Here is a 17,995-nt window from a genome sequence, read left to right as displayed (position 1 = left end):
CGGGGGTGCTAAAGCAGGTCAAAATATGAAAATGGCTCATAACTCCTAACCGTTAGGCATAGGCTCAAGTGTCTTATATAGTTGGAATTCCTTGGCAGAACGCATGCCTTGGATTTGCTCATCGCCAAAATTTTCAGGTATTTTGGATTTTTTTAAAAACCTACTTTTGCGAACTAGTCCTAGGTTTTTGGCCCGATCGGAACCAAACCAGTGCAGCAAGATTCTCTGGAGTCTGACTGTCAAAACTATCTGTCTAATTATCAAAAAAAAAAAAAAAAAGTTGAAATTTCCATTCACAGACCCTAAGGGCCGGTAAAACGTTTGAAGTGGGAGGAGCCACCTTTACTAAAATGGCTATAACTTGTTGTGAATGGAATGAGATATTTTCATCAAACTCAGCACACATATGTAAGAGCTCATTCTGTGGTCGCATGAAAAAGGACGCAGCGACTGGCCACTTGGTGGTGCTATACCAGAAAAAAAAAACATGAAAACGGCTATAACCATTTCACCGTTAGTCCGAATTGACTTGGAAAATTGGCATGCAGTGTCTTTGTCCAAGGTGCCATGATTGTCTATGAGGATATTGGCGTATCTCAAAAAACATGTCTGCCATAGGCCAATGAATTTTGAGCAGCTATCAGACAAGGTTAACGGAGGCCGATCGGAACGAAACTTGCTGGGCCTATTTGACTCATGGCCCTAGAGCAGTGGTTCCCAAACCTGTCCTGGAGGACCCCCACCACTGCACATTTTGGATATCTCTCTCATCTAACACACCTGATTCAACTCATCAGCTCATTAGTAGAGACTGCAAGACCTGAAGTAGGTGTGTCAGATAAGGGTGACATACAAAATGTGCAGTGCTGGGGGTCCTTCAGGACAGGTTTGGGAACCACTGCCCTAGAGGCTTGTGAGAAATTCGAAAGAAATCGGCCACCGGGGGGCGCCTTCGCATTTTTCACCTGCATAAAAGATCGTATAGCGCACGATTTTTTGCATATACTCACGACATTCATACCACATGGTAGAACTCCTCATTCTGAGCAACTTTGCCTCTAGGACCACCGCTGTCCATCGCTGTCGTCGTTAAATATTGGAGATTATTTCAAAAAATAACTTTGGCAAACTAGTCTTTTGGCTCAATAACTGTTAAAAAGCTTTAAAAATCATATATTTCCTATGGTAAATTGTCTGTATTGGCTGTAAATAATCTTTTCCATCTATGAACAAGATGGTTACAGGCTTGCTAAATAAAACATAATTCCTTTTTACACATGTGCTTAAAGTGCTTGAACCCCGCTAATTGCTGCTCGCAGATATATTATTTTTTATCACTATAAACCACAAAAGTTCAAACATTTAGGTCTATAGGTTTATTATTTGATTTTGATTTTAATTAATTTTAAACTACACATCAGATCAGACTTACAACCCACGTGTCCTACGAGTTAACTACAAATCCCAACAAAACAGGAACATTGCAGCCCACATTTTCTTCTCTTTTTACATGGAATGAAAAATAAAACTTTTTTGGGGGGGTTTACAAGCTCAAACAACAAACCTGCTAGCATTAATCAGAGCTTAATTTGATGGGTCTGTGACTGCCAGGAAAAATAATACTGGATTAAAGTAAACATAATCAGAATAGGAAACTGTTAGAACATTCAAATTTGCAAATATTCTCAATAAAAATACAGAATCCTCATAGATGACTCAGAAACACTTCAAAGCAAAAGAACCTCACTTCCTAATATGGAAGCCTGCACAGTTTCTTTTCACAGATGAGACATTGTTTTGATAGATACTAGAGTCTGTGTATGTGTGTATGTGCACAGAAAGAACGAAGAAAGACAGATACAGAAAGATGGAAACAAACATTTAGATAAGGAAAAACACATACAAACACAGAACACGCAAGTTACTAATCCCTAGAAGCTATGTATTAGAACTCAAACAAGTGAAAATAAAGGTATGCACTGCAACACATGTGCTCATGAATAACCTATTAATTTTTTACTATGACTAAATCATCATTACGCAGCAGTGTGATTAGTATATTGGCAATAACGATATTCTTGAGGCCAAGTCTTCTAATGAAACATAATAGGACAGAGGAGTAATTAATCCCACATTAAGCGGTAAATGACATGTCAAAGCACGTTCCAACAAAAGATCTACTTTTTTTTCTGCACAGCTGCTTGACAAACTCTTGATTTCTAAAAGTATCAAAGCCTTGCCAGAGCTCTTTTGTATTCTAAATAGATATCAATTATAAACTTCATTATTTGTATTGGCACATACATAACAATATTAAATAGTTACACAGCATAAATGTGTTTTCCAGGCATTTGCATGCTGGAATTTACTACCGTTGCTGTCCGTTGAGTCTGTTTCCACTCTGTTGACTAGTTCGAGAAATATTAATTTGATCAGTGGGGTATTTCACAAGGAGCTTTTCTGTTCTTCAAAGGGCTACTGAACTGTATTACGAGACTTTGACACAACATAGCAGAAAGCACAGCTGGCACTTGTATCGGTGCAGCTGGGAGATGGTCACTCCTACTTTGAATGTTTTACACTGTAATATCACGCTTAAAATGTTGCAGACAACAACGGCTAGAGTGAGGGGGAAAAAAAGTCAAAGCTAAGACATTCATCTTTGAGCACCTAAAATTAGCCAGCTGAGAGTATTTTTCCCGGCATTGCTCGGGGAAGGTTACAAGACTTGGACTAGGAGAGATGAGCTAGCTATGGAAATTTGCAATGCAAGAATGTAAGCCTTGATTAGGCCAACTAGATCATTCCATATTTCCTTCACATGATGTTTAACCTGAAAGCAGATGTAAACGGATCCATTCCTGTAGAGAATAATTTACAAGTTCATATTTTCATATAACAGTATTAAATAAATCATTTTGCATGTTATGAAAAGGTGATGAGTAGATCCATGTGGCGGAAGGTGTTATTTTTAACTTACGATGAAGCCAATCTCTGATATGACCAAAGGTCACTTGTGTTACATTGAATTTTTGAAGATTTATAGCCATAACTAATCAAGGCACAATATACATTGTTAGGAAATTTGTCAGGAAACCTGCCAAAGAATGAGGGTCCAGAAGGGATGTTTAATCCCTCCGTCATCCAATGGATTTGCATGATTTAGATTTAGGTTCATAGACTCTAGGTGTATCTTAACCTAGCCACTGTTTCATATGTCCCATCTGATTCCTGGAGGGGGACTGACCTGTATTTTCAATGCTATGGTGGAGCTCTGAGGGGGTGAACCTCGGTCTGAGGCCAGAACGATGAAACTGTACTCGGGCCGCTCAGAATGGCTCAAAAGGGAAGAGGACCGCAGCTCTCCGGTGTTTGGGTTCAGAGTGAAACGTTCAGCTCTAGGACCTACGGCAAAGACAAGATGGAAAGGGCAATAAAAGACAAGTTTGTGTGTTTGTCCTAACCAGATACAAAATGACTGGATAGACCTTTTTTTTTTTTTTTTTTTTTTTTACTGTAAAAAGGCTGCATATGACTTGATCCCATCTGGATTTGATTAATTCAGAATGAAATAGTTATGTGTCAAATTCAGTAAATGTGCTACACAACATATTTTAAGATCTCACGCGTCAACACATTACCTTCTACACTTCACGTCATGCTGCCTGAACTGTGACGAATAGCAGAATATTATCGCATGGGTCAGGTATGATGTATTTTTGGTACCGGCATACTTTTTTAGTATCAGAATACAGTGGAATCTTAACAACACACTAAAACTGTACTTTTTTCAATTAAATCAGTTGCAACTGCATTAATCATTTTGTTAAGTGCTTGTTTTCTATTTTAACAGGGTGACAATGGGTAGCCCCGCCCACTGTGGAATCTCATTGGTCTGAAATGTTGCTCCACAGCACATTGACCATTAAATATCCTTTGATTAGCAGGGTTGTATCACATTGCAAAGCAGTTTCATGTTTAGTAGTCAAGACACAATGCTTATCGCTGTAAAGTTTGCATCTGCTCACAAGATGGTTTTGATTAATTGACTTATTCACTGATGCATCATTCTTACCAGACATCGAGTAGAAAATAGTTCCATTTTCTCCTTCATCAGGGTCTTTTGCATGAATCGTTCCCAGTAGAAATCCAGATGGTTGACCTTCTAGTGCCTGTACAGAGATTTGAGTTCACTTTTTAAATAATGATAAATAAATAATACATCTCACTACTATATATTAAATTGCTATAATTTTTCCTAGATAGAAGTCTTTTTAGAAATGTTAGAATATACACTACCATTCAAAACCTGGGGTTGGTAATATATATATTTTTTCCTTAAATTCACCCAGGCTGCATTTAGTTCTTCAAAAATACACTAAAATTGTGAAATATTATTATTAATTTTCTATTTTAATACATTTTAAAATGTAATTTATTCCTGTGATGATAGCTGAATTTTTTAGCAGCTAGTTTTCTGTCATATGATCCTTCAGAAATCATTTTAATATGCTGATTTGGTACTCAAGAAACATTTCTTCTTATTATCAATGTTTAAAACAGTTGTGCTGTTTAATATTTTTGTGAAAATTATAATTTGATGAACAGAACGTTCAAAAGAACAACATTTATTTGAAACTTTGTAATGTTATAAATTTATTTACTGTCACTTTTGATCAATTTAATGCATCCTTGCTAAATAAAAGTATTTATTTGTTTTCTTACTGTCCCCCAACTTTTTAATGGTAAAGTTATTTCTTTTGAACATATTTGCCTAGTTTCAAGAAATCTCATCAGCTTAGCGAGATCTAAAAGTTGACAAAATGAACCTGTAGAGCATATACTTTACACATTAAAATGTACAGTATTTCTCTTCTAGAAGACATAGCTCTGAGGATTATGAATCTAATATTAGCTCTCATACCTGCAGCAAGAGCTCTCTTCCTGACTGAGCATGGCTGAAGGAGGGTGCATTATCGTTCTCATCCAGAACTGTGATGAAAGCAGAGCCTGTGGCGCTGCGTGCAGGGGTCCCACCATCCTGAGCCACCACAATGAGCTGGTAGCTGGACTGAAGTTCACGGTCCAGGGAAAGTTTTGTGCTTATCTCACCTTTAAAAGAGTAGGACAGATGGAAAAACACAGAAAAAAGGGTGAGAAACTATTACACTGCTGAGGAAAATGTCAGTGGCAGAAGGCACAGATGGCACATCCTGACATCACCAAGAGGAACCCCCACAGTTAGCATGCTGCCAGAAGTCTGGAGCTGTGTGATGTCCAGTATGCTCAACAGCTCCACATTAAGGATGGGTCAGAACAGTCAAAAAGCCATCCAACAACTGACTACTGGATTGCTGAGTTTGGCTAGTTTATATAGATTTTCTTGTTTTACCTTTATTATTTTAGCAGCTGTAAAACCTCTAAGATAGCATGCTAACAATCAGTAAAAATTGTTTTTGTGAGGACTATGATAGCTTTCTGAAATTTAAGGCTATAGTCATTATTTTACCTATTTATTTGATGAATATCTGTCAGTCAGCATGCAAACATTTGGTAAATGACAGCATTCATGTCTCTTTGGAAAGCTGTTACTTAGCTTTTAGGAAATGCTAATGGACATGACCCTGAACTAGCCATATTATACAATGATTACTCAAGACCAAAAAGCTGATTAATTCATAAACAACTCACCAACTAGTCAATTTTGAAAATACGTAGTTTTGGACATCCCTATTCTATACAGACAAACATAATACCACCAACCACTAGAGAACCTGTGTATGTGCCAAGTTGACCTTGTCACTCAAAGTCGTTCTGGTCTGTTGGACTGTCTGCCGTATTTGATTCTCACCTGTGTGGGAGTTGATCTGGAAGTGGCGATCCAGATGGAGCAGGCGGTAGCTCAGCCGACCGTTGAGACCAGCATCTCGATCGTTGGCAGACACCCGGCCGAAACCAGTGCCTGCCGGAAGGTTCTCGCGCACTGCCAGGAATGCTCTCTCTTGGGTAAATCGTGGGGTGTTGTCGTTTTCATCCATCACTGACACACGCACTGTGGCACTACCCGTCTTCTTCAACTGTCCATTGCCTGACGTGGCCAGTACAGTGAGCAGGTACATCTCCTTGGCTTCCCTGTCCAAAGCACTTTTCACAAACAGCCAGCCGCTGTCGGACACAATGCCAAACCCTGCAGCATCACCGTCTGGATGCAGGTGGTAGGCTAGTGGGGTGGAAGATGGAGAAGATGGTCCAGCGGTGATGCCGCCATCTCGGTTTACTGCTCGAACCTGCAGGAAGCGTGTGTTGAGAGGTGTGCTTTCTTTCAGCTCTACTCGGTACGTGAGGCTATCGAACATGGGACCTTGGCTGTTCTCGGCTTGTACGTGGATGACCAGGGTGAAAGTAGAACTTAGCTGAGGTGCTCCGCTGTCTTTGGCAATCACCTGCAGGTCATAGCGGGGCATGGTCTCGTACGACAAACTGCCAATGAGGCGGATGTGCCCGCTGTTACGATCAATGCTGAAGGTTCTCTGGGCACCGCCGCTGAAAAGGTCAAAACTCAGGAGACCATTGGGTCCAGAATCGCGGTCTTCTGCTTGGACCTTGTACACCACTGTACCCATCCGTGTGTCTTCAGGCAGAATCAATGACTCGGAGGATGAGGGCAAGAATACGGGTGCATTGTCATTGACGTCGGACACCGTAATTCGTACCCTAGTCTGGCCAAAGGCTGGGGGGTTACCGCAGTGCGCCTGAACTTCCAGATTCAAGCTGGGTTGGGCCTCGTGATCCAGAGGCAAGCTTGTTCTCAAGGCCCCAGTCTCTGAATCCACGGTGAAGTAGCCCATTGGGTCACCAGAGCTAATAGTGTAGGAGATATCTTTCGAGATACCTGAGAACCAAGAGGCAAAAGGCCAGAGACACATCAGTTCACAGTGTAGCAAGAAAACAAAGACAAAGAGTTATTTTTCAACACATGAGACCAGAATTTAGTGCCTCACATATCCAAAGCAAATTTTTAAAAAAACAAGTGGTGAAACAGAATCAATGATTAATGTTTATTGTAAATGAGGTGTGTACAGTGGTTCCATGCCTATTTGTACAAGTGGTGCACCATGGAGAAAAAAGCCAGAAGATGTCTGTCAGCGCACTTGAACACAGTCCAACATGACTGATAAATGTGGGTATGCATTGAAGTCTATTTTGTGTTTAAACATGTTAAATAGGGATTTTGTGACCAAAGGGGAGACTGAAAAACCTCTGAGATTAGCTCACCCACCGTTCTTAGTGCTGGCCCGCACAACGCCAACTTGTGTTCCACGCAGGGCATCCTCAGAGACCAAGAAAAAGTACTGAGCTTGTTCAAACACAGGGGGTGCAACCAGTCCTGCCACTATGCTGATGTTGACCCTGGCATTGATTGGAGCAGTAAGGCCCCCACCATCTTGGGCTGAGACCACCATCGTAATGACTGAGTTTGCCTTTCCATGTAGAGCGCGTGACAGTGAAATCACTCCTGGGAAATGCACAACCAAAATAAATGTTTCTATTAAGTTGAAAGGTTTCTGAATACATCAAGCCATGCTGAATAAGAGACTTTTTTAAAAAACGATAAATAAATAAATTACTGACCGCAAACTTTATATATGTATATGGTTTTACAATCTTGTATTATGAAGCCAATGTGACTAATGTTGAAATACACTGATTATGATCCTTGAACTTGTACTTTGATTAAATGAGTGTAGATCTAATCTTCTCACCAGTATCTTTGTTGAGGGTGAAGAAAGGTGAGCTCCCTCCAGGTACAGTACGGTACGTCACTCTGCCGTTCTCCCCAGCATCAGGGTCATGAGCAGTCACCTTAAGGACGGAGGTTCCTGGGGTGCTCTGCGTACTCAGGCTCACTGCATAGCTCAGAGGGTAGAATGCTGGTCGATTGTCATTTATGTCTATCAGGTCCACCCGCACGTATGCCACTGAACTTAGTCCACCCTAGAATAAATTGGTCATTAAAGGTCTTTATAAAGAACATACAATAAAATCTAACGAGATATTACAACCAACTGATGGAGGCTGGCTACATAATAGACTTAAAATCGTAAGAAACAGAAAACATTCCCTAGATAGTCTGTACTAGACAAAAATTACACTTGCGAGAAAAATGAAAACTTCTGGGGAGGAAGTAGATTGATTATATTCCCTGTTGAGAACTGCAATCTGCCGAGGGAACAGTGTACACATGGGATACGGTTCTTGTCGCTAAACATCTTGCTCGCCTGGCATCCCATATGGAGCAAATGGCATGTCAGGAAAAAGCCCCAACTTATTAAATATTACAAGCTGCTGCTCTTTAGGGGCCAGCTGCCTCTGAGTGCTTTAATGCGTCTGCTGAAATTTCCTTCGAGGTATTTAAGTATGCTTTAAAGTAATACTTAGGCACAGGATGCTAAACCGCCACTGAAGGATTAGTATGCATGCTATTTTATTCACTGGCTTCCAAATTGGACATAATTTCCTGCACCTCTGAAGCAAACAATCCAATCACAGTTGATGTTACAATTGTATTGGTGAGGGATGTGGCTGCTGAGACACTCACCCCATCCACAGCTGTAATGGTGAAGTCGTAGTTGGCTGGACCCTGGTCACGGTCCAGGCTGGTGGTAGTACAGATCTGTCCATTGTGCTTGCCAACGGTGAACTGAGACGGGGTCACAGTGCCTGGACCAGAGCCCAGAGAGTAGGAGATGGAGCCAAAAGACCCACCATCAGCATCAGTAGCTGTAACCTGGAAGAGGAGAGAACAAATTAGATTAAAGGTAGGTAGGTTAAAAATAAAATCTCGATATTTACAGCCTTTTGATGGTATCCGGCCATCCGACCAATAGTATGACTATTTAATATACCCCCAGCTCTAGTTTTAATTTAAATGTTCATATTCTAAGACCACTCTGCTGTTTCCTGTCACAAATAAACCTGAGACTCCACTGAGCAACACCACAACACATTTATCTGACTTGATTCACAGCCCTTGGCATTCAAACGCTGCTCTGGTGCTCTGCAGCAGGTACATATAGTGCGGTAAACTAAGAGAGCACATGGAGAGCTCTTCTGCTACAGTTGGTTTTGATCAACCAAGCCAAGAGGAGGGAAGCTACTGGCAGCTAGCAGACATAAAGACTTTCACAGACACAGCAAACAGCTCGGGAGAGAACGACAGACAGATAAACAAATGAAGTGAGAGAGAGAAGGACAGAAAGAGACTTGTATAGATGTGATGACTATCTGGGAGAAAATGAAATGCCATTCCATGCAAATACAGAAAGCGAAATTACTTTCTATTCAGCTTCTTATTCATCAAATAATAGGACAAATACTGCTTCAGCTGGTGACATTTACTCTCAAACAACATTACACCTCGGCCATGAGCCGTCTGGAGTGGATGACGGCTGAAACTGTGCAAAGAGTTTCTAATGACATTGAGATGAAGGCATCGGGTCCTGGCAGAGGCCGTGGAGCAAGTGTAGGAAAAATAATCATCATGAATACATGAAGTCCCAGCCCACAGTGGAGGGATGTTCCACCTTTTAACCATCCAAGGCCCTGAAGCAAACCCTGATATTTTACAACCAAGCACAAAAGGGGGGGGTTGGGGGGATATTACCATAAACACCACACTACCTATCCTTTTTCCCCTTCACGATAGCTTGACAGAAGTTGGACGCCTGAGGACTGAACAGCGAGAGTTTGAGGTAACAAAATGTGGAAGGGCGGTTTGACCAAGGATCTGCTTCAAGGACAAAGCCATTTTCCATGAAAGCCTGGCTTGAACAGAGAAAGCAGGGAAATGTCTAGGGGACTTGTGGGTCTCAATATAGTCCAACTAGCTCCAAAGCAGCACTGTAAGATAAATATTTCCTCTCGGTCGTAGCGCTGTTCGTAGCAGCTATTGAATGGAAGATATATTAGAAAAGGAAGCATGTTGGTCACAATAAGAAATCATGTTTTTGTACTCAAGCCATCTTTAAAACATCTGTCAAGTTGACTATATGCATGGTACATGTAATAAGACGGTAAAAAACAATCAGTATTAAGCATGTAAACCCTTCAAAGGTAGAAGACTGAAACCAGAAGTGGGATTGAGTTTCTTTTTCCATCTCTCCAACAAAAAAGGATTTAAATAAAGTGGCTTCTCAAAAAAGGGGAGAAACCCAAGCTCATAATTTCTAGAGTGTGTTTGAATATGTGGTGAGATGCTAGTAATCATGATGACTGATTGAATGATTGTCTTTTCGGGTCCTAAAGGGGGCACCTAAAGTGCATGCATACACAAAAACAGGCATATATGTGTTCACACACACACACACACACACACACACACAGGAGTCGAGGGATTTGGGGATGTACTGTTTAAGAAGCAGGTTGCCTTTGCCAGTACAATAACAGTTCATAAGAAGTTTAGTGGAATCTCAATCTTGACTGAATCATAAGTGGGTCAAAGTGTGCTTGAGCTGCTTTCTCAAAATCTCTGCTAAATCCTCTGTGCTTTTCCTCACCGTAACTCATGGAGACACGCAGACTCAGACACGCCAACAGTGCACAATGCACGAGATGACCTCAAAAACTGAATCTCACTTAATAAATTTCTCAACTCTTCTATAAAAATGTTACATATATTACATCACAGTTGTCTAAAAAAGTCAAATGTGCACCACCAAAGTGAATTACAAACATTCAAACATATTCTCCCCAACAGCCATTGGTTGTACAAACAGACAGTACCACCCCCAAACTCACACTACTGGTTGAGCCAACGTTGCTGTGTCGGGATGCTCAAACAAACAGAGGTTTGGTGTTTATGTAGAGTGTGGTTTAATCGTCATACATAATTTATTTTCAGAGTGTGAAAGTGAGACAAGAGTGAGAATACTGTACTGGACACGTTCTGCGGCTCTTACGGTTCCCTCGCCTCTCTCTCCATGTGCGAGAGAAAGATGCGAGTCGCCCTGAACGAGCCAAGCGAGACTTTGGCTGGGCGAACTGTTACTGCAGAACAAGCCAAAGGAATCCAATGCTAACTTGTGGAGTTTTGTGGTTCACCCACCATTCCTCTTGACTCCTTTTTTTAGGGGAGAAAAAGCAACATTCAAGTAAGCGAATACAAGATTAATAGGGAGAAAGAATAAGCTTGTCCAGTTCTCGTTAGTTTTCGCTAATGCAATGGATCTGGTTTCCCTGCATTGAGTTTTCTCAAGGCTACACAGCTCATTTAGTGAGTAAGCGACCTGGCTGATGCTTTCCCAAAAGGAAATGCTGAATATGACAATGAAGTTTTTGATTTGTTAAGTGACCACCTTGGAATGAACATGCAAAACTTTTACTTGGATGTCTGTAAAATCTCCATCGACAAACCACTGACTCAAGGTTACCTGTAAGTTGGTGCATGGTTTGATAGAGGACAGTGAAACTGCTCCGTGGGACAATTTCCATGCAAATTATGTCTAAGATCTATGATCCAACAACAATGCAGGATATGTAGATTTGATAAGTGTAGTTCATGTAGCATTCAGAACCGCTTCATTTAATTCTGTGGCACGTTCCTAGTCAAACAAACCATCTTACAGCATTCAAGACCAAACCATCTGATCAGGAAGCTTTTTTAGCCAAACTAAACACTGCAGCTGGCAGAACAGTTTGTGAACTTGCTAACAAGCCAATCAGAGTCTGTTTGACAAACACACTTTTGTAAGGCCCGTTCTGTACTACTGATCTTCTCAGAGAAGAAATCAATAAACATAAAACCAAAGATATCACAAATTACATCACCCAAACACAGACAAAACCCCCCAATAACAGCAGTACAAGGCAGCGAGTTGGTGTAACTTGGCACTGGGGTCATCTGGAGCGATGTCTCTTACACAAACATGACATGGGGAGAGTACAGTGGTGACTTTGCTTAAATAACAAGAAACCCACAGAGTGATCCAACTGAAACAGCATGATCTCACGCAAAAGAGAATCTCAGTTTCAAACATCTTGCCTTCTTTTTGTCTTATGTTGCAAAAAGGTTGCTTTTATTTAAATGCTGCACAAATGCAAAAAGCTCCACAAATGGGAACAATGGTTTAAAAAAAGGCTAAAAAACAATGCAGGAACTAAAGTTAACCCTTAAATGCATGACTGTTTCACCAAATCATTCTTACATATTCGGGTCTTTATCAACCCGTATCTATATCTAACACGGAAGGATCTCTACCTGTCGCGATAATATAAAACTCCTCTGATATTAGAGTAACAATTACAAAAGAATAATTTTGATTAAAAAAATCATATTTTGTTACCTTTTGGAGCTTGAAAAGACCTCAGTTTGAGCAGATGTTTTATGCCATCATCACTGTCCTTGTCAGAGCTCATTTCCCAGTAAATTCAGCAAATAATAGGCTAGTTTTATGTTTGAGGTCACGAATATGAGCCCATTGGCGATCTCAAACATATTCTCAGAACTATATAATTTTCAACATCTTAAAAATCAATATTTCCACTAACAGCTTCACCAGATTCATCCAGTAACAGTTACAGTCATATTTGATTGCGTTCAGTACTTGCTCTGCAGTAAATCGCTGAGCCATTTCATGTTTTGCTTATTCTTTTGTTTTTTGTCTGAATGTATCATCACTTCAGCATTGTGTATAAGACATTGCAAGCTTGTGGAATAAAGGTGAATTGCACTTATTCCGTCATCTAAGATTCAATTATTGTTGTGCAGAAAAAATATAAGTACACTCATACACACCTCGGGTCGTTAGTGACCCTAAAAAAAAAAAAAAAAAAATACAAAAATGGCATTCTTTTATCATTTTATGATTTTTTCTTGTTATATTCTTTATAATGAATTGATTGAGGAATACCAAGAAGGTTGATGTCTAACTTTAAAAAATGAACGAAGGAGGGGGGTAGTGAATGACGTCCCGGGTCACTAAAGACCCGAGGTATGCATTTAAGGGTTAAACAAATAGTTCGCTCAAAATAGATAACCAAACAAATAAATAAATTCTGCTGCTATTATTAATGAAACTGGAGGGGGTCTGAGACTGTCAAACCACAAAAAGGACCAAAAGCAGTTCAAACTACTATAATGTACCCAAATCAGAGTTTATTAATGAAAACATAAAAAATAACAAAGATCCTGACAATATAATTGAATAAGGCCGTGTGTCCACCAAAGCGTTTTTAGCCAGCTAAAAACGCTAGGTGCTCTGCTTAAAACGCCTATCTGTGAGCGCTTGAGAGTGCTTCAGCCACGCAGCGTTTTTTTTCAGTTGAGACGTTTTGTTGCTATGATACGGAATATCCGAGGCACTGTTACTTATAACTGATTTTGCAGGTAATTTGTTTCAGACTAAAAATGTTGACATAATGTAGGAATTACTTGCTATGTATGTTCGGAGACCAGTAATATTAATTTCTCATCCATTTTGTTTCTTTCTCTGTTTGTTGATGTCGTTGTACAGCAAGAATGTTGTGACAGTTGGTCGGTGTTGTATTTGTCCTGCCCCTCCTTCCACTCTGATTGGACGGCTGGCTAAAAAGTGACAATTATGAGCGCAGCGTTTTACTCAAAGGTGAACATTCTTCAACTCGAGACGACCAGTAAAAAACGCTGAGCTCTCAGCGCTTGAGCGTGAAAAAGACGCTCAGCACCTCGTTACGCTCCTGCCGTTTAAAAAACGGGCATTCCCATTGAAAACAATTGAAAAAGTACGCTAGCAGCTGGAAAAAAACGCTTTGGTGGACACACGGCCTAAACATTACTTAACTTTAAAAAAAAAAAAATCCCCGACACATTCTCAAAATGTCCTCTCTCTCAGGTAGAATTGGGAAGTCTGATTCATTTTAGTGATTTTAGCGATTGTTTGGATGATTATTTTCAATTAATCATTAAAGAAATTATTCACTAATTAATTGGAGTCATTGGCTAATGTTCATGCACAACATTTTACAAACTTTCTAGTAAAGAAATTAATATTTAGTTAAATACTCGAATTAGGGGTAAACTAACCAACTAAGGCCTCTAGTGTTTAAATACAGGATACAACTCCTGTCTGAAATCTACAGTTTATATCAAAAGTCTCTTGGTATAAGCCACAATGTGGCTTTCATATTTTCAATCTGGTGATATATCTCATTCCATTCCATAGCAGGGGAGATAAGAGATCAAACAGAAAACAGCACATTCTTTTCTCAGAAGGATACTTACAGACAAAGCCAAGCACACCATAAACATACTATGCTCCCAATAATTTCAATACAGCATTTTATTGAAGCTATCATTCACATCATATGACTTCAGACAGACAAAAACAGCACACTGATGGACGATTCTCAAACCCATGGGAGGACACGCACAAACACTGACTGATTGATAAATACAAATATGAAAGCAGGCATTGAGTGAAAATATAGATGGATGGAAGTGTAAAGAGATATGTGCGACTGACAGACAGTGGTGAAAGGTGACAGAAAGACATGGACTGATATATTGAAGGACATGCTATGAGTTATTACAGCTGTTTATTGAGAGATCACTCTCTTTCTTTTTCTTCTTGGCATCACTTCAGAGAGCTGAGGAAGAGGGGGAAATGGGATACCTCCTACTACTTTCTGGCCTTCTTGACCGGCGGCCGAGTGAAAGCCGCACTTCCCTCCAGCTCATTACAACTACAGAGCTGAAGCATTTGACATATAACGCATCTTGCCTGTTTAAAACCGAGAAATAGAAACACAAATCTACTAGTGAGCATAAACAACTATTTATTTTCATCAAGTTGCAAATTTATTTTATGTGAAAAATCAGAATATCACAAAAAATATTCACAAATAAAGCATCGTTTCCATCCCACTGGATGGATGGATGGATGGATGGATGGATGGATGGATGGATGGATGGATGGATGGATGGATGGATGGATGGATGGATGGATGGATGGATGGATGGATGGATGGATGGATGGATGGATGGATGGATGGATGGATGGATGGATGGATGGATGGATGGATGGATGGATGGATTGATTGATTGATTGATTGATTGATTGATTGATTGATTGATTGATTGATTGATTGATTGATTGATTGATTGATTGATTGATTGATTGATTGATTGATTGATTGATTGATTGATTGATTGATTGATTGATTGATTGATTGATTGATTGATTGATGGATGGATGGATGGATGGATGGATGGATGGATGGATGGATGGATGGATGGATTATTTTAAGACCAAGTTCGCCAAAAATTATAGCATGTATTGCATTGAAACGAGTTAGATGTATGCCATTGTATTTAATTCACAGATGTTCTCTGAATTTTCTCCTTTTATACTTCCAGAAATTCATATGGGTTTAAAATGACATGAAGGTGAATAAATTATGACATTTAATTTCTGGGTGAACTATCCCTTTAAATACTGCTGTTTATCACTGTTTTGTTTTTTTGGGTTTTTTCACAATCACATCATTCAATATGCAGCCCTGCTGCCAAAATCATAAAACATAACAGATTCACTGCATTCACTTCTTGCATTGCTTAAAAATCACCAATGAATGTCCATTTGGACAAAAACAGCAAGTAACATAACACAGACACGTGTTATGAAAAATACCAGATGCATTCTCTACGTACTAAATTTTTTTATGACGCCCTTTCAAGTGGCTGGCAGTAACCCCAAAGGTCACCGTGACCTGCATCTACTGCAACTTTACACCACAGAACAAGCTGTCAATGGGCGCAATATGGCGGTTTTGTATTAGCAAACATCTCTTGTACATATTTCCTTTGAGTAATGGATCGGCATGACATCATCGGAGCGCTCCTCCAGATCTGTGAAGTACGCGGCACTCTCCAGATGTCCATTAAAAGGGATCTGCAGTATAATGGGATGCCTGTAAAACATCATATACATGTCAAGATCAGTGAGCACCCTAATTATTTCTTCATGCAAGGAAGCTTGGCTTCATCCTAGGAGCCGTGCCTGTATGAGCCTCCCGCCAGGACACTGTCATCAGGAAATGTCCAGAAAGGGTCAAGAAAGTCTTAGGATCGAAAGAAGCAGCTGACACCGACTTGTCATGTTTCACGTTTTTATCAGACGCAGACTTGTATTCTGGTAGTCGACCACAATTTATGTCAGGTATGGTGTAAAGGCCTGAGTTTTGGATGTAAATATTGGGGTTGGAATACTTCTGAAAGGTGTTGGTTTCTAAAATAACAGCTTTGAGCTTTTCATCTCTGGCCTTGACGTGACAGGGAGGGGTAGCAGCAGGTACTTTCGGCTGGGGTAAGGTGCAGATTTTTGGCAGGAGATCACAGGATGGCCAATTCAGACTAAAGAGGAGTAATGACACCAGGACGACCGGTGCGGAGGGACTATTGAGTATGGTTTCCCCTTTTTCTCTCATCTCTCCATAACTGTGAGTGTTTGTCTTTCATCTGGCCCTCGCAGCTGGAGGTGATTAAGGCATCAAAATATGTACAGAGAAAAATGATAGACTGGGGATCTCAGAGAGGAGAAGCAGAGACAGAGGGGTTAATAGCTGCAAGAGGAGTTATGGGGTTCAAAATGGACTCGGGGTATTAATAACTTGATATGCTTTCAGAGAACACGACAGTCAAATAAATGCTTGAGAATGCATTTGAATAAACATAGATGTGATGACAATGTCTGAGCAGTTTAGTAAAGAGATCAAATTAAAGACTCGAAAATGAAAATTCTGTCAGCAATTACTCTCCCTCATGATGTTCCAAACCCGGAGGCGGTCTTCACAGAGCTCTTTCTATACAATAACAATCCACAATGAGCATGTCCATTACGTTCCAAAAAGGACAAAAACAACATAAAAGATTAATAAAAATAGGTCATATGGGCTACATTCCATATATATGCGCTTTCTCGCTCTCTCATCTCTCTGATAGCGAGTTGACACACAAACATGCCTCCCCTCACTCACTCATTTCAATTTGCTCCGAATTAATATTGTTGGCATTACAGGATTGCGTGTATTGCGCATAATTTTACTAATTCTCGCAGATTTTGTACTCACACCCAAAGTGGGTGCACATAAAGCCGCCTCTCAGTACTAAATTGAGTTCTTTTTTGCTGCTTATCATGCTTAAACAGTCAAATACACACAAAAATAATGTCAAAATGTCGGTCTTGGCGAGTATTCACATAAACAGTTAGTATGTGTAACAGTATAATAGATACCGTGCATCAGCAGCCTAATATACCTGCTGCCAAATTATGAGATAATATTAAAAATAACCATATGGCAGTTTTTTCCCCACTGTATTGATTAAAAATTGTGGGCTAATAACTTTGGAAAACCACTAGCCACAGTGGCTGGTGAGCAAAAAAGTTAATTTCAAGCCCAATATACACAATATAACTATAAATATAATCTTTAAATTTAATATGTGAATTTATATTTAATTGAATCATTTTTAAACAAAAGAATTATATATATATATATATATATATATATATATATATATATATATATATATATACATATATATATATATATATATATATATATATATATACAGTCCAACCACCAGTTGGAACCACTAAGATTTTTAATGTTTTTAAAAGAAGTTTCGTCTGCTCACCAAGGCTACATTTATTTAATTTAAAAATACAGTAAAAAACAGTAATATTGTGAAATATTATTACAATTTAAAATAACTGTTTTCTATTTGAATATATTTCACAAAGTAATTTATTCCTGTGATGGCAAAGCTGAATTTTCAGCATCATTACTCCAGTCTTCAAATTGTAATAATATTTCACAATATTACTGTTTTTTACTGTATTTTTAATTAAATAAATGTAGCCTTGGTGAGCAGACGAAACTTCTTTTAAAAACATTAAAAATCTTAGTGGTTCCAAACTTTTGGACTGTACTGTATATATATAATTATTATTACGATTAT

At 39.5% G+C, this 17,995-nt stretch overlaps 1 protein-coding gene across 1 annotated transcript in view; it reads right to left on the bottom strand.

Annotated features, from left to right (window-relative positions):
* dchs1a (dachsous cadherin-related 1a) overlaps nt 1-17,995 on the bottom strand; it is a 127,234-nt gene that overhangs the window by 18,777 nt on the left and 90,462 nt on the right. The window contains 7 exon segments of the mRNA XM_048159848.1: nt 3,248-3,405; nt 4,076-4,172; nt 4,925-5,112; nt 5,852-6,892; nt 7,280-7,516; nt 7,764-7,995; nt 8,600-8,788. Coding sequence (XP_048015805.1) covers nt 3,248-3,405; nt 4,076-4,172; nt 4,925-5,112; nt 5,852-6,892; nt 7,280-7,516; nt 7,764-7,995; nt 8,600-8,788 — 2,142 coding nt within the window.

Source organism: Megalobrama amblycephala, linkage group LG16 (assembly GCF_018812025.1).
Source record: "Megalobrama amblycephala isolate DHTTF-2021 linkage group LG16, ASM1881202v1, whole genome shotgun sequence".
Taxonomy (NCBI): Eukaryota; Metazoa; Chordata; class Actinopteri; order Cypriniformes; family Xenocyprididae; genus Megalobrama; species Megalobrama amblycephala.
The sequence above is the reverse complement of the archived record's forward strand: the minus strand, read 5'-3'. Positions and strand labels throughout refer to the sequence as shown.